The sequence below is a fragment of the Chrysemys picta genome, chromosome 12 (genome assembly GCF_011386835.1).
Source record: "Chrysemys picta bellii isolate R12L10 chromosome 12, ASM1138683v2, whole genome shotgun sequence".
In the NCBI taxonomy this organism is placed as follows: domain Eukaryota; kingdom Metazoa; phylum Chordata; order Testudines; family Emydidae; genus Chrysemys; species Chrysemys picta.
This window is the reverse complement of record NC_088802.1, coordinates 13,546,357-13,567,624: the sequence shown is the minus strand read 5'-3', so window position 1 is coordinate 13,567,624 and position 21,268 is coordinate 13,546,357. Positions and strand designations below refer to the sequence as shown.

General features: G+C 52.5%; 2 protein-coding genes across 4 annotated transcripts in view; both read left to right on the top strand.

Moving 5' to 3' along the window:
- The window catches only part of LOC101950089 (zinc finger protein 420-like), a 124,606-nt gene that overhangs the window by 45,168 nt on the left and 58,170 nt on the right, over nt 1–21,268 (top strand). The window lies entirely within an intron of this gene.
- Nucleotides 11,256–20,561, top strand: LOC101951491 (zinc finger protein 883-like). Of its 3 annotated transcripts, none has more exons than XM_065564917.1 (5): nt 11,256–11,381; nt 13,154–13,241; nt 13,782–13,908; nt 14,470–14,583; nt 14,943–20,561. In XM_065564917.1, the coding sequence occupies exons 2-5, from the start codon at nt 13,218–13,220 to the stop codon at nt 16,559–16,561; spliced, it is 1,884 nt and encodes a 627-aa protein (XP_065420989.1). In that variant the 5' UTR covers nt 11,256–11,381; nt 13,154–13,217; the 3' UTR covers nt 16,562–20,561. The 3 variants fall into 3 exon arrangements, with proteins under 3 accessions (XP_065420989.1, XP_065420988.1, XP_065420987.1); XM_065564916.1 differs by having other exon boundaries at nt 14,940–20,561; XM_065564915.1 differs by having other exon boundaries at nt 14,901–20,561.

The following is a 21,268-nucleotide window of genomic DNA, read 5'->3' as shown; positions in this document are numbered from 1 at the left end:
GGGGTGTTTCTATGGAGACTGGGGATTGTTCCAGTGAGTCCCCAATATCATCAGGGACACAGAGGTGATGGGGTGCAGGGCCGGGGAAACTGTGTGTGATTTGCTCTGTTAACAGACTGGCACAGGGGGCAGTTGGTTGGAGCTGGTCTCTTGTCTCCACACCAGGCTCACTGGCTACCAGCCCTGGGCCAGAGCTACCAGTTCCGCTCCCCTCACTCGGGTCATGGAGCTGTCAGTGCGATGCCATCCGGTTCCTCTGGTTACCTGTTGTCATAACCATAGCAGTAGCCTAAATTCCTCCTTACCTATAAGGGGTTAAGAAGCTCAAGTAACCTGGTTGGCACCTGATCAAAGGAACCAATGGGGACAAAAGATACTTTCAAATCCGGGCGGGGGGAGAGAGGCTTTGTTTTGGGTTCTTTGTTTCTGTGGCTGTTTGCTCTTGGGACTTAGGGCATGGCTACACTGAGAACTCCAAAGCTCCCGCCGCAGCGCTTTGAAGTGCGAGTCTGGTCCTGGCGCTCTCTCCCAGCGCTGCAGGTACTCCACCTCCACGAGGGGCCTAGCTACCAGCCCTGGTGCACTGTCTACACTGGCGCTTTACAGTGCTGCAACTTGCTGCACTCAGGGGGGTGTTTTTTCACACCCGTGAGTGAGACAGTTGCAGTGCTGTAAAGCACCAGTGTAGCCATAGCCTAAGAAGGACTGGAAATCAATCCATGTTCTCCAAATCTTTCTGAACAAGTCTCTCATATTTCAAACTTGTAAGTAACAGCCAGGCAAGGCATATTCGTTTATCTTTAAAAAGTAACAGAGGGTCCTGTGGCACCTTTAAGACTAACAGAATTATTTATCTTTGTTTTCTCAACTTGTGAACTTTACTTTTGCTAGAGGGAAGTTTTCCCTTGTTTTGTTGTAACTTTGAAACTAAGGCTAGAGGGGGTTCCTCTGGGCTCTTTGAATCTGATTACCCTGAAAGTTATTTTTCATCCTGCTTTTACAGAGATGATTTTTTACATTTTCTTTTTAATAAAATCCTTCTTTTAAAAACCTGACTGATTTTTTCCATTGTCCAAAGACCCAGGGATTTGAGTCTTTGATCACTTTGAAACCAACTGGTTAGGATATTATTCTCAAGCCTCCCCAGGAAAGGGGGTGTAAGAACTTGGGGGGATATTTTGGGGGGAAGAGGAACTCCAAGTGGTCCTTTCCCTGTTTCTTGTTAAATCACTTGGTGGTGGCAGCAATCCCAAGGCAAAAAAGAAATCTGTACCTTGGGGAAGTTTTAACCTAAGCTGGTAAGAATAAGCTCAGGGGGGTCTTTCATGCGGGTCCCCACATCTGTACCCCAGAGTTCAGACTGGGGAAGGAACCCTGACACCTGTGGTCCGGATTAACCCATCCCTGGGCTCTAGGCAAAACCCTTCATGTCTGCCCACTTCCAAGAGATCCCCTCTGTCCCTCTCCCACCTGGCTGCCCCAGATGAGCACTGACTGCATCTCCCTGTCGCACACCTGGATGTGGGCAGCAAAGCTCCAGCTAGTCCCTGGTTCAGGGACTGGTGCTCTGCCCACTCAGGTTTGGCCCCATTGATGCCCCCCTCCCCATCATAATGTGGGAGGGGCACTGGGGGCCAAAATTGAGTGAATGGCACTGTGACGTGGTGCATGGGATTATAGCCTCCTTCACTCAACTTCAGCCTTGACACCGACCAGCTCTCAACACCACTCAGTCAATTTTGGCCATGTTTCTCCTGCCCCCAGCCTGAAATGGGGGTGAGCCTAAGCCAAAGCTGAGTGGGTAGCCAACACAGCTCCTTCTTACCCCTGTTGTGGGGCAGACTCCTAAGCATCCGTCCCCATCCCCCAGGCTCATTCCTAGGTTGCCTATGCCTTAATCTAGCCTGGACTTCCCTTGATCCCGATTCCCTCCAAGGTTGGGGACCGGGAAGGCAGGGAGGTGTGGGGGGAGTTAATTCAGTAGCTGTTCTATCTAGAGGGGTCTGGTCCCTGCTTGGACAGAGGAGACTGCACTCCATCTGTCTCTGTTTTTCATCCTGGGTCAGGAACTGCTGCCTCCACCACTGGGATCTGGGAGCCTGAATGGAGCAGCTGCTGAGCCCGGAGCAGGGTCTGTGCTGGGAATAGACTTTCATCAAAGCCCACTCTGTAGGGTGACCAGATAGCAAGTGTGAAAAATCAGGATGGGGTGGGGTGGGGTGGGGGTAATTGGCGCCTATATAAAGCAAAACCCCAACTACTGGGACTGTTGCACTCACTATAAAATCAGGACATCTGGTCACCCTACCCCTCTGTGCACAGCACAAGTTTAGACCTTCACTGGGCCAGAGCCAAGAGATCGACTCTGCAGTCCGGGGTTTGGGCACCCACCTGGGAGGGCCCAGTCCCGTTTCCCAAGGACTCTGTAATGACTGCTCCAAAGTCTCACAGGTTCCACAGGAGAAATTGAGGGACCACCCTCCCATCAGAAGATGCCATGGTCCGGTGGCAGGAGCACTGTCCTGGGAGCTGTGGGAACCTCCTCTTCAAATCCTTTCTCCCCATCAGGCAGAGGGGTGAATTGAACCTGGGTTTCCCACATCAGTGTGACAGACCCATCTCATGGACTGAGTTGAAGGGTGGAATCACCCCATGCTCCCCTCTTCTGGCTGCTTTGTGGGCAGCTGGGTGCCTGCCTCATTCTTTCTCACAAGAGCTTCAACACCCTGACGGCAGGACAGGGGTTCCCAGCTGTGGATTCACAATCAGAGAGAGGCACCTCAATCTGGAAGGGCTGATATCCAGGAGAGTATGGGGAATTAGGACATGTCCCTCCCCTCAGTATCTCCTCTTGGTTACTTTCTGCAGCTCCCTGCCTGTGCCTACTATGCTGGGTTTTGTGAATCCCATTCTTAGGTGCCTGTCTGGCCACATGCATTGGACTATAAGGTGGATAGAAAACTGGCTATATCATCGGGCTCAATGGGTAGTGATCAACGGCTCCATGTCTAGTTGGCAGCCAGTATCAAGCGGAGTGCCCCAAGGGTTGGTCCTGGGGCTGGTTTTGTTCAATATCTTCATTAATAATCTGGAGGATGGGGTGGATTGCACCCTCAGCAAGTTTGCAGATGACACTGAACTGGGAGGAGCGGTAGATATGTTGGAGGATAGGGATAGGATACAGACAGACTTAGACAAATTAGAGGATTGGGCCAAAAGAAATCTGATGAGGTTCAACAAGGAGAAGTGCAGAGTCCTGCACTTAGGACGGAAGAATCCCACGCACTGCTACAGACTAGGGACCGAATGGCTAGGCAGCAGTTCTGCAGAAAAAGACCTAGGGATTACAGTGGACGAGAAGCTGGATATGAGTCAACAGTGTGTCCTTGTTGCCAAGAAGGCTAACGGCATTTTGGGCTGTATAAGTAGGGGCATTGCCAGCAGATCGAGAGACGTGATCATTCCCCTTTATTCGACATTGGTGAGGCCTCATCTGGAGTACTGTGTCCAGTTTTGGGCCCCACACTACAAGAAGGATGTGGAAAAATTGAAAAGAGTCCAGTGGAGGAGAACAAAAATGATCAGGGGACTGGAGCACATGACTTATGAGGAGAGGTTGAGGGAACTGGGATTGTTTAGTCTGCAGAAGAGAAGTATGAGAGGGGATTTGATAGCTGCTTTCAACTACCTGAAAGGGGGTTCCAAAGAGGATGGATCTAGACTGTTCTCAGTGGTCGCAGATGACAGAACAAGGAGTAATGGTCTCAAGTTGCAGTGGGGGAGGTTTAGGTTGGATATTAGGAAAAACTTTTTCACTGGGAGGGTGGTGAAGCACTGGAATGGGTTACCTAGGGAGGTGGTGGAATCTCCTTTCTTAGAGGTTTTCAAGGTCAGGCTTGATAAGCCCTGGCTGGGATGATTTAGTTGGGGATTGGTCCTGCTTTGAGCAGGGGGTTGGACTATATGACTTCCTGAGGTCCCTTCCAACCCTGATATGCTATGGTTCTGATTGTATAGGGAGCCTAGGTGATCAACTCAGGCTTTGTGAATCCTACTGTTCTTCCAGTGATTTTCTAGACATCTCAAATTTGGCCTTTGCATCACTAAAGTCCATTTGCTGAGCCAGGCCTTAGTGGCTACCATCAGCTGGCTCTTTATGCTACAAACATGTGCAGAACTGGTTGAAGCAGATGCGTCCACCCACGGGTCACCCATTTCCCCTTATAATTTTCCAATTTTCACCCAAATCATCCGCCATTTCTACATGGCTGCCTAAGACATTCCCTGAAATTTTTGAATTGATTAGATGCAGCAATCTGCATCGCTTCCTGTGGTGGGGCAGCTGCTCCACACAGACAGAAGAAGGGTTAAAGCAGCCTTGGAGAGGCTATGCAGAACCCAGCCAATGAGGAAAGGGCTTATTGGGAGAGCCAATCAAGGGAAGGCTTGTTGCAGCAGCCAATCAGAGCCAGTGAGGACTAGATATAAGGGGCTGCTCAGGAGCACAGAAGTCAGTCTCTCTCTCTCTCTGATGAGGAAGAAGGATTAGCTACCCAAGGGTGTGCCTACACTGGCAAGTTTCTATGCAACAAGTTGTGCTACTTTTATTAAAGCGTTGGCGTTAAACTGCTGTTGTATGTCCCCACTGTGCTCCTTGTGATGTTGGGGAGTGGATATGAGGGGTTTTGTTTAGAGCACAGAGGTGGGTTATCTGGACCATAGTAACCAGAGGAACCAAGTGGCAAAGCTCTGACAGCTCCATGACCTGAGTGAGGGGAGCAGAGCTGGGAGCTCTGGCCCAGGTCTAGTAGCCCATGAGTGTGGTGTGGAGACAAGAGATCAGCTCCAACCAACTGCTCCCTGTGCCAGTCTGTTACCAGAACAAATCTCACACAGTGTGTCCCTGGCTCCCCGTCACTCCTGGATCCTCTGGAACAACCCTGAGTCTCCATAGAAACCCTGCTTTTCCCCCCCTCCCCGGGATCTGCAGATCTCCTTTCTGTCCCCATTTATCCTGTGGTTTCTATGCAGGATGTCTACATAGTGCTGGGAGAAGCTGCCTGTACCCAGGGGAGATGGGGCCCCCAGGAGGCACTCCATCACCTATGTGTCCCTGATATTGGGAACTCTCTGGAACAATCCCCAGTCTCCATAGAAGACCCCCTTGTCCCCCACTCCCCAGGATGATGGAAGTCTCCTGTCTGTCCTCCCATTGATCCTGTGGCTTTTCTGCACGATGGCCCCAACTGTGCCTGGGGAGGTGGGGCCCCAGGGGTCAGGAGGCTGTAGATTGTTGGGTTTATCGCTAGGACCCAGGAGCAACTGGGAGGCGGCTCTGGGGGGAGTGATCGCAGTTGTGAGGTTTTACCCTTTTTAACAATGAATAAAGTTTTTGTAATGGTACGGCGTTTTTATTCTGTGTTCCGCAAAAGCGTATAGCAATCAATACACTCTCGGGTACAGGCTTCTAAAGCATTGTGTTGCACGGATCTTGAGCCCAACATTGTACATGGATGCAGCAGGGAAGCAACTCCAAAGCAGACGTGTTACTGCCCCTCATTGTCAAAGTGGTTCCTCAAAGCCTCTCTGATGTTAATAGCAGCCCTCTGGGCTACTCTGACAGCCCTAGCATCTGGCTGCTCAAACTGTGCAGCCAAGCGCTCTGCCCCAAAGCTCCACACCTGAGCAAACATTTCACCCTTAGATTCACACAGATTATGCGAAGTGCAGCGTGCGGCTATGACCATGGAATATTATTCTCTGTAAGGTCTAACCTGCTATTGAGACACCTCCACCGCGCTTTCAAACGGCCAAAGGTACATTAGAATACCATGCGGCACCTGCTCAGCCTGCTGTTAAAACGCTCCTTGCTGGTGTCCAGGTGCCCTGTGTAAGGTTTCATGAGCCAGGGCTGTAAGGGGTAAGGCAGGTCTCCCAGGATTACTATGGACATTTCCACATCCCCCACTGTGAATTTATGGTCTGGAAAGGAAGTCCCCTCCACCCTCCCCACAGCTTTCTGTACAGGCCACTGTTCCTGAAGATGTGTGCGTCATGCACCTTTCCAGACCAGCCTGCACTGATGTCCGTGAAACGCCCCCAGTGCTCCACAAGTGCCTGCAACACCATGGAGAAGTATCCCTTCCTATTGATGTATTCAGAGGCAAGGTGATCTGGCGCTAAAATTGGAATGTGTGTGCCATCAATGGCACTGCAACCATTAGGGAAACCCATCTCTGCAAAGCCATCCACTGTATCATGCACTTTTCCCAGAGTCACAGTCCTCCGCAGCAGGTTGCAATTTCTTGCCCTGCACCCTTGGAGTAATACAACCCCAACAGTGGACTTTCCTACTCCAAATTGATTTGCGACTGACCGGTAGCAGTCTGGATTCACCAGCTTCCAAACAGCAATCGCAACACGCTTCTCGACCGGAAGGGCAGCTCTCAATCTGGTGTCCTTGCGCCGCTGGTCGGGGGCCAGCTCAGCACATAGCTCCAGGAAGGCTGCTTTACTCATCCTGAAGTTCTGTACCCATTGATCGTCATCCCACACCTCCATGACAATGCGATCCCACCAATCAGTGCTTGTTTCCCTAGCCCAAAAACAACGTTCTACCGTATGCAGCTGCTCTGTGAACACATAAAGCACTGATAAGTTCTGCTGTCCATATCACACTCGGGTGCCTGAGATTCATCCTCTGCTAACTTTGCGAGCAACTCTGTGAGTAACTGTGCTGCCATGTGCGATGTCCTCACGACAGCTAACAGCGCATAGGAGAGAAGTGTGGGATCCCTCCTCTCTCACTGCAGCTGCTGGCGTGCGCTACAACAGAATGACAGTTGGAAAAACGGCGCGAAAAGAAGCCAGAGAACTTTGGAGGGGTGGGACACAAAGCGGTGCATGATGGTACATTTTGTACATCCCAGGATGTGCCGGGCTCCGTTTCCGCATTCCCCCAACCCCTAGCGATGGATGGTGTCGCCAGGCACTGTGGGATACATACCCACAATCCATTGCTCTCCCTGTCTACAAAGGTGCCCCAAATGTGGACATGATCTGTCGACAGAGAGAGCAAATGTAAACATGTTTGGCGACTTTACTTTTTTTCCCTTGTCGACATTAGTTTCATCGACAAAACTTCCCAGTGTAGACAAGTCCTCTGTGGTGTAACCTGGGCTGTTATATGCTTTCCCTAGGCATCATTCAGCTAAGTGATGTGGATTTAACCCTTCAACATGTTGGGAGTGATACATAAGAACTCATTATGTCAGGGGACGGCTGATCGCGGTCCCCACTGGCCGCGGTTCACCATCCCAGGGCAATGGGGGCAGCAGGAAGCAGCGCGGGCGAGCGATGTGCTGGCCGTGGCTTCTCACCGCCCCCATTGGCTCGAGACGGCGAACCGCGGCCAGTGGGGGCCGCGATCGGCCGAATCTGCTGCTTCAGCAGGTAAATAAAAGTGGCCCGGCTCCCGCAGGCAAGGGGGGGGCAGCACGGTCGGACTCCGGAGGAGCCATTTGGGGGGGGAAGGGACATGGCCAGAGGAGCGAATCAGCCAGGCTCCTCAGCCATCGCGCCTCACGCTCAGTGCAGCCGCCTCCTGCGGCGGCTCAGGGCTCGGCGGCCGAGCGCTCCGCAGCTGGCGGCAGATACCCTTTCCCCGGCAGCTTCCTGCTTCCCTCGGCCCAGAAGCAGGAAGCTGCCGGGGAGAGGGGATCTGCCCGCCAGCTGCGGAGCGCTCAGCCACTGAGCCCTGAGCCGCCACAGGAGGCGGCCACTGCAGCAATGTTGGGGCCACGTGGGGCGTGATGGCCGAGGAGCCGGCCCCTTCGCTCCTCTGGCCATGCCCACTGCCCCCCCAATGGCTCCTCCGGAGTCCGACCGTGCTGCCCCCCCTTCCCTGCAGGACCCCAGCGGCGGCCCGGTAGGCACTGCTTTTGAAAAATGAACTGAGGGGAAGCGTCTGCTTCCCCTGAACCCCCCTAGCTATGCTACTGCCCGCGACCCCTTCTGCCTTCCCACAAGTCTTAGTGGCAAAAGAGAAAGAGGCGCTCTGTGGGATAGCTGCCCAGAGTGCACCGCTCCGAATAGCGCCGCAAGTGTGAACACGCTATTGTGCAGGCAGCTGTCAGTGTGAACACACAACAGCGGTTCTCCTTCAGCGCTCTCTGAGTGGCGCTGTAACTGCCGGTGCTGTAACTTTGCAAGTTTAGACGTGTCCTTTGTCTGGCAAAACCGGTTTGTCAACCCTGTCTGGATTCAGACTTTAAAACAGATTCTGGTATATAAATGTAGTTCCTTAAGGATCATCTGCCTGTGCTTCTTGCCATGATCATGAGGAACAGTGTGACATGAGCCTTTGGGCTAGTCTATACTAGCAACGTTAAAGCACTTGAATGTGCCCTGTGTAGTCATGGCAGAGTGCTGGAAGAGAGCTCTCCCAGTGCTCTAAAAAACCACCTCCACGAGGGGCATAGCTACCAGCGCTGGGAGCCATGCTCCCAGCACTGGTGCATTGTCTACACTGGCACTTTACAACACTGAAATTTGCTGCGCTCAGGGGGGTGTTTTTTCACACCCCGGAATGAGAAAGTTGCAGTGCTGTAAAGTGCCAGTGAAGACAAGCCCTAAATTAGCAACCTCCCATGACCCATTGTGGATAAATACTATGAAAGCAATGCATGAGGAGTAGTGAGTTTGTCAGGCCTGATAGGCGTTGCCCTCATAGAAGAATGCACCCTTTTACAGTTAACACTGAAGGAGTCAGTGTCATACCCATGGGCGGCGGGTGAAACCCCCCTTCAGGGACGCTAGCCCCCTGGCCTCACCCCTTCCACCTGAGACCCCACTCCTTCCAGCTCCCCTCATCTGCTGGAGCCCCGAGCCCACACACCGCGGCTGGAGGAGCACTGGCCCATGCATCAGCCCGAGCCACCCTGAGCCGCCTGATCAGGCCACCCCAAAGAGGGGCCCAGCAAGTGGTGGGAACCTCCGGGGGGGTGGGGAAGTGGAGAGGAGGGACTCACCAGACAGAGTGCGGGTGGTGGAGGGCTCGGGGAAGAGGCGGAAAGCAGGTGGGACCACCACAGCCAAGGCATACATTGGCAGCTGTGCCAGGGGAGACTTACCCTCCCCTGGTCTATTATATGTGCTGTGCATGCTCAGACCAGAGCTGCCAATTCTTCAGCTTTTCTGACTCTTCTAGGGGTCTGTGGGGAAAATGTTTCATCTCCAAGGGAAATCCCCTCTGGCTGGCATTTCCCATTTGCCTGCCTCCTGCTGAAGGAGAGTCAATCTGCCCTGGGGGGCATTTTTTTTTTGCACTTCTCCCCCACTGACATAGCTGCTGCCACTCGTTGAGGGTGGATTAATTAGCTCTCTCGCTGGCTTAGAGCGGGTACACTAGAGCAGCATTTCTCAAATGTGGCTACCGTGGCTGCATGCGGCGACCAGGGGCTTTTCTTGGGGCCACAGCCTCCTGGGTGGTAATTTGTGGGGGGAGGGGGCAAAGCCTTCTGGAGCCACAAATGCTGGAGGAGCAGGAAGCCAGTGTGAGTTCCCCATCTTGTTGGGGGCTGTGGGGCTTGGGTTTCCAGCTTTAGCCCTGTGGTGGTGGGTGGCAGGCTCCAGCTCTGGCCCCGGACTCAACCCCACCCCCCCAATCGCCCCTGCCCCCCACTGCCTCCTCTGGCCCCGGGCTCTGGCCATGCGGCAGCAGACTCCAGACCTCAGCTGCAGGGCTTTGGGCCCTGGGCTCACCACCACCCCCATCGCTGCTGGCCCCCGCTGCCACCCTACCCACTTCCCATCTGGGGCTTAATTTGTCCCCCAGCTGCTGGTCTGAGTAAGTCTGCTGTGAAAATTGATATTTGTATGTTTGTTAATCACTTTTTGTTGCCTCCCAGCTCACTAGCAAGTCTGCTGCTCTGAAACGTGATATTAACAAACATGCAAACATCACTTTTCACAGAAGCAGACTTACCAGCTAACAAGTCTTTTTAAAAACTGTGTTTCTATTCTGTGTAGGTCCAGTAAAGAATAGAGGCAACTCAACTGTATATTATTGTATTATTCTCTAAAAAAACCCCTACAAAATAAACTACAATGATTTGGACCTGGATATGTGCATACTTATTTGTTTTTCATAAAGTGAATTAAGTATTTTAGGAAAAATTGTCAGAGTGGCCACCAGTGGGAGTTGATGGCCATGCTCAGAGGTCACCACATACTTGTGAGAACCCCTGCACTAGAGAGCATAGAGTGGCATGGCTGCATCAGTAACCATAGCCTAAGAGTGTTATCTAATATCTTGATTTCTTTTTGGCCTAGCAAAATGAGGGCGCGCACTTAACTCGGTGGCACTGGTCTGTTTTGATGGCTGCATCTGATCAATTCCAACATTTCAGGGGATTTTCTAGGTGGCCATCAGGAGAAGGTGGATGATTTTGGTGACAATCAGAAAACGATGAGGGGGGAAATAGGGGACAATCCTGAGTGGGCAGAGCACCAGTCCCTGACCCAGAGCAACAGGAGATTTGCTGCTGACATCCAGGTGCCCGACAGGGAGCTGCAGTCAGTGCCCACATGGGGGAGGCAGCCAGGACATGGGCAGAGGGAATCCCTGGGTCGGGGGCAGACATGAGGGGGTTTAAATAGAGCCCAGGGGCGGGTTCATCTGAACCAACAATTACCCACAGGAACCCAGTGGCAAAGCTCTGACAGCTCCATGACCCGAGCGAGGGGAGCAGAGCTGGTAGCTCCAGTCCAGGGCTGGTAGCCAGTGAGTGTGGTGTGGAGACAAGAGACCAGCTCTGACCAACTGCTCCCTGTGCCAGTCTGTTGCCAGAGCTTCCCTGACTCCCCATTACCCTGGATTCTCTGGATCAACCCCATCTCCGTAGAAACCCCTCTTTTCCCTCCGCCCCGGATCTGCACGTCTCCTTTCTGTCCCCATAGATCCTGTGGCTTCTATGTAGGATGCCTACATAGTGCTGGGAGAAGCTGCCCGTGCCCAGGAGAGGTGGGGCCCCCAGGGGGCAGGGTCTGGGGCAGGCGGCTGCAGGTCGCTCCGTTGATCACTAGGACCCAGGAGCAGCTGGGAGGCGGCTCTGGGGGGAGCGATCGCTGGGCTCAGGCCCGGCAGCAGGAAGTGACTCGCAGCCGCTGCGGTGACTCTGGCTCCAGGCTCCTGGCGAGATCCCCGAGCCCCGGCGGCTGGTGCTGGGAGCCCGGAGCCCTGGCTGCAGCCGGGAGAGGGGAATCTCCAGCAGGGCCCTTCCCGCTGCTCCCCAGGAGCCTCTCCCAGGGCAGAGCCCCCAGCCCGGCCAGGCCCCTTCCCGGCCCGGCCCCTGCCCCAGGGGGCCCCGCTCGGAGGGAAGGTGAGAGAGACCCGCCCCCCCCCCGTCACCCCCGGGCTGCAGGGGGAGGTTTGGCCCCAGGCTGCTCCCAGCGGAGCTGGCTGCGATTCCCGCCCTGGGCCCGGGAAAGCTGCCGCCAGCTCCCGGTGTGTGCGGGGCGGGGGGAGTCGTGCTGGGGGCTGGGACAGACACACGTCGGGGGAGCCGGGAGGGGGCTGAAGAGGGGCGGGGTGTGTGGCCAAGGGGGGAACAGGGAAGTGTGAGGTTGGGGCCAGGATGGGATGGGGGGCAGGTTGCACTGAAGGGAGGATGGGGTGTTGTGGGGGGAATTATGGGGCTGAGGGGAACGAGCCTGGAATGGAGGGAAGATGTGGGGGGGGGGTCACTGCGAGGGAAAGGGGGGATGTGGGGAAGGGAGGCTGGGGGGAGACTGAGAGCTAGAGGAGACTGGTGGGGGAAGGGAGAGCCCGGGGGCAGGGAGACAGCAGAGGGGTTGGAGAGATACAAGGAAGTTCCCCCACTCCATGGGGTAAGAGAGGGTGAGGGGGCTGCCCTGCCCAGCGGCCAGTGGGGATTTGTTTCCCTAGAAATGGCCAAACCAGCAGTGTGGGGTGGGCAGAGTGACCGTCTGTCCCGATTTGGGCAGGACAGGCCTGAAGTGCAGAGTTCAAGTCCCGGTCCTGGGCTGAATGACTCTGGGACACCATTTGTCCCGGATTCCCGGTGCCAGGGCTCTGCGCCTGCCCGAGGCTTGGGCAGCGCCAGCCTGTTCCCCGTTGGCAGGGCTGAGGTGAGCTATGAGGCCTTGCCCCTTACTCCTCTTCCTTCCCTGAGGCCCCGCCTCCTGGCCAGGCCAGAAACCAGAGTCAGGCCATAACAAGAGCCACCCAGGGACCCCAGGCTGCTTTGAGGAGCCCCAGAGCCTCCACCTACCCTGGGCAGTGCACGCTGGGGGGTGGGGATACAGTCTGGGGGATGTTCTCTCACATCCCAGCCCCCTGCACAGGTGGGTCCGGGATCCCCGTAGTGGCTTGGGCTCCCTGAGCAGCTCTTATCATTCCATGGCCCGGCTCTAGGCTCTGAGGGGTAAAGAGGAGAAGCAGGGGGTCCGGCCTCGAGGGAGAGGAGGGGCGAGGTCACAGAGGGGGTTGCGGCTCCTGCGTGTGCGCTCTCCTTTTGAAAGGTGGTCACCCTAAGGGTAGGGGGTGGGCAGGCGACTTCCCCTGTGGGCCAAGAATTTACAAGGCAAATATCCACCCACAACCCTTCCCCCCACATACCCTGCTCCCAATTTCATATTTGTGTTTAAAGACAATCTCATCATTTGGGGGGTCTGACTCCTGGGCTGACAGGACTGAACAGGGGCAGGATTCTGTGTCCAACCAGAGTCACCGCGAGCCTCAAGGAGTGGAATTGGGGTTTGGTTTGGTTCGGTTCAGTGGCAGTTGGTGTGTTCAGTTCTGGTTTAAGACACCCCAATACAGTTCTGTTACCAGTCAGTGTTCGGTTCTTGTTCAAAACAGTCCAAAAATGTTTATGTTACCAGGCAGTTCCCCAGAAGAGGTGGGTGGGAGCGAGCAACCTGTTGCTTGCTTCAGTGGGGAACTGAATTTGGGGCATGGGGCCTGCCTCAGGTGGGGCAATTGGAGGGAGAAGCTGCCCCAAGGGGTGGGGACGGGTGAGAGGAGGCCTGTCTAAGGGGAAGAAGGGGCATCTCTCTGCAGGGAGAGGGGGTGTGACATGGACTCAAGCCCCTTCTGAAACCTCCCCCATTGCCCCTCTTGCCCTGACAGGCTGAGGAATCACGTCCACATTTCACTCCAGATCGTCCCATATTCCAGGAGACAGGGAACGGAAATGGCTGTGATGGAACCAGCTCAGGTAGGGGATTTTCAGGGAGTTGCAGGTGGGGGTGATATAGACGGGGAGGGACAGGAAAGACACAGGATGAAACAGAGAGGGAACATGGTGTGTAAACTCTCTGTGACACATTGAACCCGGGCCTGATTTTCTAAAAAAGTCCCATTGTCGGGGGGGATTCCCCCATTTCTGAAACAGGAAACACCCCCCTGGGGAAGGCTGGGAAAACTGACCAGACTCCCAGTGCTGGAGCCTGGACCCACTACCCAGAGGCTGCTGTGAAATATGAAGGGAAGCTGTGGGGATTCCTGTCCCTGGCTCAGAGCTCTACTTCCAGTATCAGCGTGTGGCTGGCAGGCATGTGGGAAATGAGAAGATCCTGCCCTGCTCCATGTGCTGGGGAGGACAAGGAACTCTCACCTTCTTCTCACCCCCTGAAGCCTCCTGGCTGCTCTGAGCAGGGTGGGGGTGGGATTCTGTTTTTCTGGGCCTCCTCCCCTATAAATAGTGGGATTGTGGCTGGGGCAGCAGGTGCTGAGTATGAGATACTTGTTGTTTCAGATGCCAGTGACCTTCGAGGAGGTGGCTGTGTATTTCACCCAGGGGCAGGGGGCTCTGCTGGACCCCTCTCAGAGATCCCTCTACAGGGACGTCATGCAGGAGAACTATGAAATGGTGATCTCGCTGGGTAAGGGATTCCCGTCCCCTCAGTTATGGAGAATCCTTGGGGTCTGCATATCTGACTCTGGTCAGGTTCTTCCCTGGCCAGTTGGATTGGAGGGAGAGGGTCGCATGGTCCACAGCTCCAGTGTGAGAGACACTTTCATCTCCACACCTCCTTCCATGGAACAGGGGAGTCAGGAACCTAATGGACAGACTAATTCATCCCCACCTCTCCAGCTTTCAAGGGGCCAGAAGCAGGGGATTGTCCTGCCTGTATTATTTCTCCTTCACACACCATTCACCGTCCCTCTTGGGACTAGCTCCAGCCGTGGGGAGGGCTCTAGGTTCTGCAGGCTTGGAAATAGGCAGGAGTTTAACACCCAAACTGTGTGTGTGTCAGTCAGTCCCCCAAAGCGCACCTATCCTGAGACCTCCAAGTGAGGGTGTAACAACACCTCCCTCCCAGCCCCCAGATGTCTGCTGCTCCCAAGGGGTCTGAGTTACCACAATCCCATATAGGGTTTAATTAAACTCAGGGAATGTTCCTTGTCACAAATGACCTTGCCTGATTTCACCCCCTGAGCAGGGTTTCCCATTCCCAAACCTGACCTGATCGCCCGTCTGGAACGAGGGGAAGAGCCGTGGGTCCCTGATCTCCAGGCTGCCAAGGAAAGGGAAAGCCCAAGAGGCACCTGCAAAGGTGAGGAGTAAGGGAAACTGAGACAGAAACATCTAGAGAATGAAGGAAAAAACTGGGACTCCCAAAATGTGCCATGAGTGAGAGCCCTCAGTTCTGCCTCATCTCACCCAGGTGAGGGCTGCAGTCAGCAGGTGTCGTATCATCAAGCAAAATATCAGTCACAGCTTCCCACCCATCCTCTTGGCTGTCGGGAATGTCCTCCCTGACTTGGTGTTTGGGTGGGATGGGGCTGCAGAACCCAATGTCTCAATCTCCCAAACAGTCACTGTGTTGTTTGTTACCCCTCTGCTATTCCCCTTTCTGTCCTTTCTCCCCAGCACTGGCAGTGACTCCTGTCTGGATTCTCTCTCCCCCAGCAGGTAATAGGACAGTGAGTGAGAACAAGGAGGAGAATCAGCAGCAGGAAAGTCCTAGGAAAGAGGAACCACAGGAGACTTTTTTGAGAAGAGCTGAAGGGAATTTTTCCCAGTGCTTGGAACAGGGAAATGCCTGGGGGGATGGACACAGATCAGAGATGCATCTGGGAAACTATCCCAGGAAGAAACTGGATGAATCCATTCAACGTGGTGGAGGATGCAAGGATCCCAAGGAAACCACAGTCCAGCAGACAAGTTACAATGAAGAGAAACCCTATAAATGCCTCGAGTGTGGGAAAAGATTCTGTTTCAGTGCAAACCTTCTTAAACATTGGAGGACCCACACAGGAGAGAAGCTCTATAAATGCCTGGACTGTGGGAAAAGCTTCAGTGAGAAGTCAAACCTTATTATACATCAGAGATTGCACAAAGGAGAGAGACCCTATAAATACCTGGAGTTCGGGAGAAGTTTTAGTCAGAGGTCACTCCTTCTTACACATCAGAGACTGCACACAGGAGAGAGACCCTATAGATGTCTTGAGTGTGGGAAAAGTTTCAGTTTGAAATCAACCCTTAATAGACATCAGAAAACACACACAGGAGAGAAACCGCATAAATGCTTGGACTGTGGGAAAACTTTCAGTCAGCGCTCAAACCTTATTAAACATAGGGGAATCCATACAGCAGAAAGACCGTATAAATGCGTGGATTGTGGGAAAACTTTCGGTCAAAGCTCGTACCTTATTAAACATAGGAGAATCCACACAGGAGAAAGACCGTATAAATGCCTTGAGTGTGGGAAAAATTTCATTCGTCACTCAAACCTCACTAAACATAGGAGAATCCACACAGGCGACAAACCCTACGAATGCAACGACTGTGGGAAAAGTTTCATTGAGAGAACAAAACTTACTAGACATCAGGCAGTCCACACAGGAGAGAAACCTCATAAATGCTTGGACTGTGGGAAAACTTTCAGTCAGAAGTCACAACTTCTTATACACGGGAGACTGCACACAGGAGAGAGACCTTATAAATGCCTTGAGTGTGGGAAAAGTTTTAGTCAGAGCTCAAATCTTATTACACATCAGCGAACCCACACAGGAGAGAGACCTAATATATGCCTTGAGTGTGGGAAAAGTTTTAAGCACAGTTCATCCCTAATTAATCATAGGAGAATCCACACAGGAGAGAGACCCTATAAATGCCTTGAGTGTGGGAAAAGTTTTATGGAAAGCTCATCCCTTACTAAACATGGGAGAATCCACACAGGAGAAAGACCCCATAAATGCCTCGAGTGTGGGAAAGGTTTTATAGAAAGCTCATCCCTTACTAAACATGGGAGAATCCACACAGGAGAAAGACCTTATAAATGCCTTGAGTGTGGGAAAAGTTTCAGTTTGAAATCAACCCTTAATTCACATCAGAAAACCCACACAGAAGAGAAACCCCATAAATGCTTGGACTGTGGGAACACTTTTGCTAGGCACTCATCCCTTATTAAACATGGAAGAATCCACGTGGGTGAGAGACCTTATAAATGCTTTGATGGTGGGAAAAGTTTCAGTAAGAGCTCCGAGCTCATCAAACATCAGAAAATCCACAAGGGTGAGAGACCCTAGGAATAGCTTGACTGCAGGAAAAGATTCAATTTAACTTCACACATCAGTGACCCACACAAAAGAATGTGGGGGAAGCTTCATTTGGTGCTCCCGGAGTATCCGGCACCTGCAAATCCGCACAGGGAAGAAACATCTGAGAGGTTCTCAGTGTGGAAAATGCTTCAAGTGCAGCTAACACCATGTTGGACATCAGAGACTCCTCCGCACAGCAGTAAAATTCTCTCAGGGCCCTGACTGGAGCTGGCCGTGGTGACAAACCCGTTTCCTCGTTCCCACACACATCAGGGGTGTTTGGCTCCCAAGGGTCCATCTACCCATCGCTGGGGCGAGGATCCAGCAGCCGAGTAGCAGCTGGTCAGTGACAGATTCCCCAGACAGAGGAGAACAAGCCCCCATCAGCCCCTCCTCCCTGCTGCAGTCCTGGCCACTGACCTGATGGGCCACAGGTCGGGGAAAGGAAAGAAAGAAATTTCTCCAGATGCTCCCTCTGCCTGGCTAAAGTTCCACCCTCTCCCTTCCCCTCCCAGCCAGGATCCCCCTGCCATGGAGATGAGGAGAAGGACACTTGGGCCAGGCCCCACCTTCACTTCAGACACCTGTCCCCATCCCCCACCAACCCCTGGGCTGGGCTCCCCCACTTACCTGGAGCTGTTCCCTGCAGGGTGAGTGTACCTGGGGGCAGGAAACTCCTCCCCTCCCCAAATCCCCGAGGGCGCTGGGCTCCGGGGGATTAAATATTGAGGGACCAGACCAATAGGTTAGGGGGAGGAAACGTGATTGAATGGCTGGGGCTGGGGGAGCTGGGAAGCAGGGGGAGCTGGGTGCTGAGGCTATTGACTGTTTGGGGATGATAGGATAAGAGGCGAGGGAGAGCACAGGGGTAGAGAGGTGCTGCCTCTCCTCACTCACCCCCTCTGCCCCTTCTCCCTGCCCCCTCTGCATTCAGACAGCACCACTGAGAGGGGCTGATTCCCACAGGGCCTTTTGTGGGAGGCCTGGAAATCCCACCTCTGCCTCCGCAGCATCAGCCTCCGAGCGTCTGTCTATGGTAGGAATCATGGTCAGGATCAGCCAGCTCATCTTTGTGACCCTGCACCAGATTCCCTAGTGTAAACTCACCCTGAGCATTTTATGTGTAAGTCTAATATTTTGTCATGGATATTTTTACTAAAAGTCATGGACAGGTGATAGGCAATAAGAAATATTCACGGAAGCCTGTGACCTGTCCAGGAATTTTACTAATAATATCCATGACAAAATGGGGAGGGAGAAGGCTCCAGCACCCATTGCTGCTGGGGCTCTAGGATCTCGCGAGGGCTCTGTCTGGGAGCTCTGAGGTCCCCGCACTGTTCACGGCTCAAAGCTCCTGGCCCCCCCGCTGCCTGTGGCATCCGGGAGCGGTGGGGGGCCCCAGCTACCCACAGTGACTCAAAGCCCTGGGGGCCACCCACGACGGTCGGGAGCTGTGGGATACCCACACAGCCTGCAGCAGCTCAGAGCTCTGGGGGGCAACTCTCGGCTGCCATGGGTGACAGGAGGACCCTGCAGCTCCAAGCCGTCATGGGCTGAAGTCACAGAGATCTCTGGAAGTCACAGACTCCGTGACTTCTGCGAATCCATAACAAGATCGTAACCTTTACTTACGTGTTCTGACCCCCTCCCATTCACAGGGTGATCATTAGTCCCCGAGTTCCCCCTTTGGGGCTGGATTGTCTCATTCCCAGATAGTCTCACATTACTCCAGGCTGTGCTGAAAAGCATTTAGGTGTTTGTCCATTTTCTCCCTTATGGACCAGAATTAACTAGATGCTAAAAAAGTGGGAGCAGGGACAGTAAAAGGTGGCGTTTTAACTTCTGTGCTAATTTAGGGCAATGGGGTGAGTCTGAGGGATTTCCTCCTTCCCCCAGCACCATCACGCTCCACTCTCGATAGAGCAGCCTCTGTCCAAGTGATGGAGAGTTTTATCCTGTCTGCATCCTAACCCTCCACCTTCCGAGGTGTCACTTACCACCGTGTCCCTGGCTCTCCATGTTTAGGAATCACAGTTTTGATGTCTATGATCTTAAGTCAGACTCCTGAGTGCTGGAGAAGGAAGTGTCACACACCTGGGAGTGGGCGGGGAAACCCCAATGAGCCTCAAAGCACAATTTGACCTTTCAGAACGTATAGCCCTGTTTCCATCTATTGGTAAAATTGCTTCCTGACTTTTTCTAGGCTAATCCAGATCATTTGTAGATGGGAAGGTTTTTTTATATTTTTTTCTCATTCTTTAATTATATTGATGCTAAAACTTTTGCAACTAATACAACCAAATAATGAGGTGAGAAATGAAGCCCTTTTAGCCACTTCAGAAGAAAATAGGTACCATTTTCCTCCCTGATTTTGAGTCTTAAAGGATTCTCTGAGATTTCACTTTATGAATGTGGAAGTGTTTTATAGGCCACCCTAGACTGTGGGTTTTTCTCTCTTCGTGAAGGTCGTTAGGTCACATACTTCGATATTGGTTTAGTTTGACAGGATGTAGCTCAGATTTGTTGAGGAATTCATGAGACAAATGGTCATTTGCCAAAATCGTCCTTTTTTAGCTGTTATTCTAATCTTTATCTAACCCTTTGTCATGAGATTTTTGTGTGTGGTTTGAACAATGACAGTGGTCAGTATCTCTCAGCACAAACACTGATGGTGCGAGCTAAAGTCACACTGCGAGAGGCTGAGACTGAAACGGGGAATGAAGTTACTGCCTGATCCCTGCAGAGATGTGAGATACCATCGGGAGCCAGAGAAGGTGGGGGGAACAGAGCTGGGAAACTGCTGGGTTTGCTCCTCAGAGGTAGATGGCTGAAGCTCAGAACTGTGAACTCGCTGCACCAGTGCCAGAGAGAAACTAGAATTGGACTGTGAGTGTCGTGTGAAGTTGCGCCTGAGCTCTAAAGGGCCGTGAACAACATCCCAAAAAGAATGATGGAGGAGGTGCAGCATCTCCCTATTGCAAAGATGCCGAGGTTGAGTGCAGGCAAGAAGAGAGCCAGGGATGTCAACAGACCCGGGCCAGCCTTGAAGCCAGGCCAACACCCAGCATGGAGGCCAGAGGGAGATGGGGAACCTGACAGCGCAGTTGGTCACTGTGCCACTGCATCCCATATTCCTCATAGAAATACTATTATGATATGGTTGTGGCATAACTATGATGTATTTTATACACGATAGGTCATGTGAGATATTGAAAAGGTTATGATTCACTGAATATGATTATCCTATTTGTATGAACCTATGAATATGATTATCCTATTTGTAGGTGTGTATCATTTTTGTATCTAAAGTTAGGAATATTGACTGTGTATCTGTATTACAAATGTGTTTACACCTGGGGAACGCCCACTAAGCAAAAGATTGTCAGTCTAAATGGCTGGCTGGGAAGGGCCATTAGGGAGAACAATAGGTCTTCAACAAAGCTAATCTCCCACCAGGGAGCCTTCCTGAGGAAGCTACAAACCACCTCCAAGTCATGGCTGCTGTGATGCTATAGGGTCATGTGACCAGATCACCTAGTACTGGACTCCATCTTGGAAAACCAGTGCGTTTCCACTGAAAGGCGTGGGAACCAAGCTTGGCAACAAAGGGTTCCCACCATATGCAGGAGAGTGACATCATCATGGTTCTTCCCTTACCCCCTGCCCAAAGGAGAATCTGGGAAACACCTAAGGAACAAGGACTGAACTGGGGGGAAGTGCTGAACCCAGGCTAGAGGGGTTTCTAGCCTGTGAAAGGAATACCTGGGGATTTTAAGCTGCAAACAAGTGCAGCTTGCCCCTTAAGAATCCCTGAAACCAGCTTAAATCATCATTTAGGGTGAGAAGTTGCTATTCATATCCAATCTCTTTAGTATATTAAGCTTAGATTGTGTTTTGTTTATTTACTAGGTAATCTGCTTTGAGCTGTTTGCTATCCCTTAAAATCTATCTTTTGTAGTTAATAAACTTGGTTTTGCTTTATCTAAAACCAGTGTGTGGGGAAGACATAACTTGGGGCAGAAAGCTGTTGTATATTCCTCTCCACATTGAGGGAGGGGGCGAATTTCAGGAGCTTACACTGTACAGTTCCCTGTGCAACGCAGGATGGTATAATTTTGGGTTTCAACTCCAGAATGGGGTGCGTGGCTTAGGAACTCTCTGGTGCCTTAGCTGTGCCTTCCCATGCAGAGCTGATTAGAGTCTGTATGAACTCAGCTGGGTGTGTCCCTACCTGTATGTGTGACGCCTGGGAGAGGGCCTGGCAGGCTGATCACAGTAGTACAGTGTATAGGGAGCACAGGCTGGTTGCATAGAGTGGCTTAGTGGTACCCCAGTTCTAGATGGCACCCTAGGAGAAACCTGTCACAACCCCCTCCCCATCTACTGCAGTGTCCTGCGTGGAGACAAGAGAGACTGTCTGTGCTCCATTCACCCGCCACTGCATCTCTCTTGTGACTAACCCCCTGTACCTCATGTTAACCACTTCAAGTCGGTTATGATATATTGTATATAAAGAGTACCCGGTGAAGAATCAATTGGAAAACTGATTTGTTAGTCTCTAAGGTGCCACAAGTACTCCTGTTCTTTTTATTGAAATGTGTGTAACACCACTGCATGTAGAATGGTGAAATGTTACTATATGTTTGTTACTAGAGTGACCATATTCAAGGTCCCCAAAAAGAGGACACTGAGGGG

What these genes read in the sequence shown, in the direction of transcription:
- LOC101951491 (XM_065564915.1), top strand. Translation starts at nt 13,218, where the DNA reads ATGGCTGTGATGGAACCAGCTCAG. An exon ending in TGAAATGGTGATCTCGCTGG is followed by an intron (nt 13,909 to 14,469) that starts GTAAGGGATTCC and finishes CCCCCTGAGCAG; the next exon opens with GGTTTCCCATTCCCAAACCT. An exon ending in CCCAAGAGGCACCTGCAAAG is followed by an intron (nt 14,584 to 14,900) that starts GTGAGGAGTAAG and finishes CTTTCTCCCCAG; the next exon opens with CACTGGCAGTGACTCCTGTC.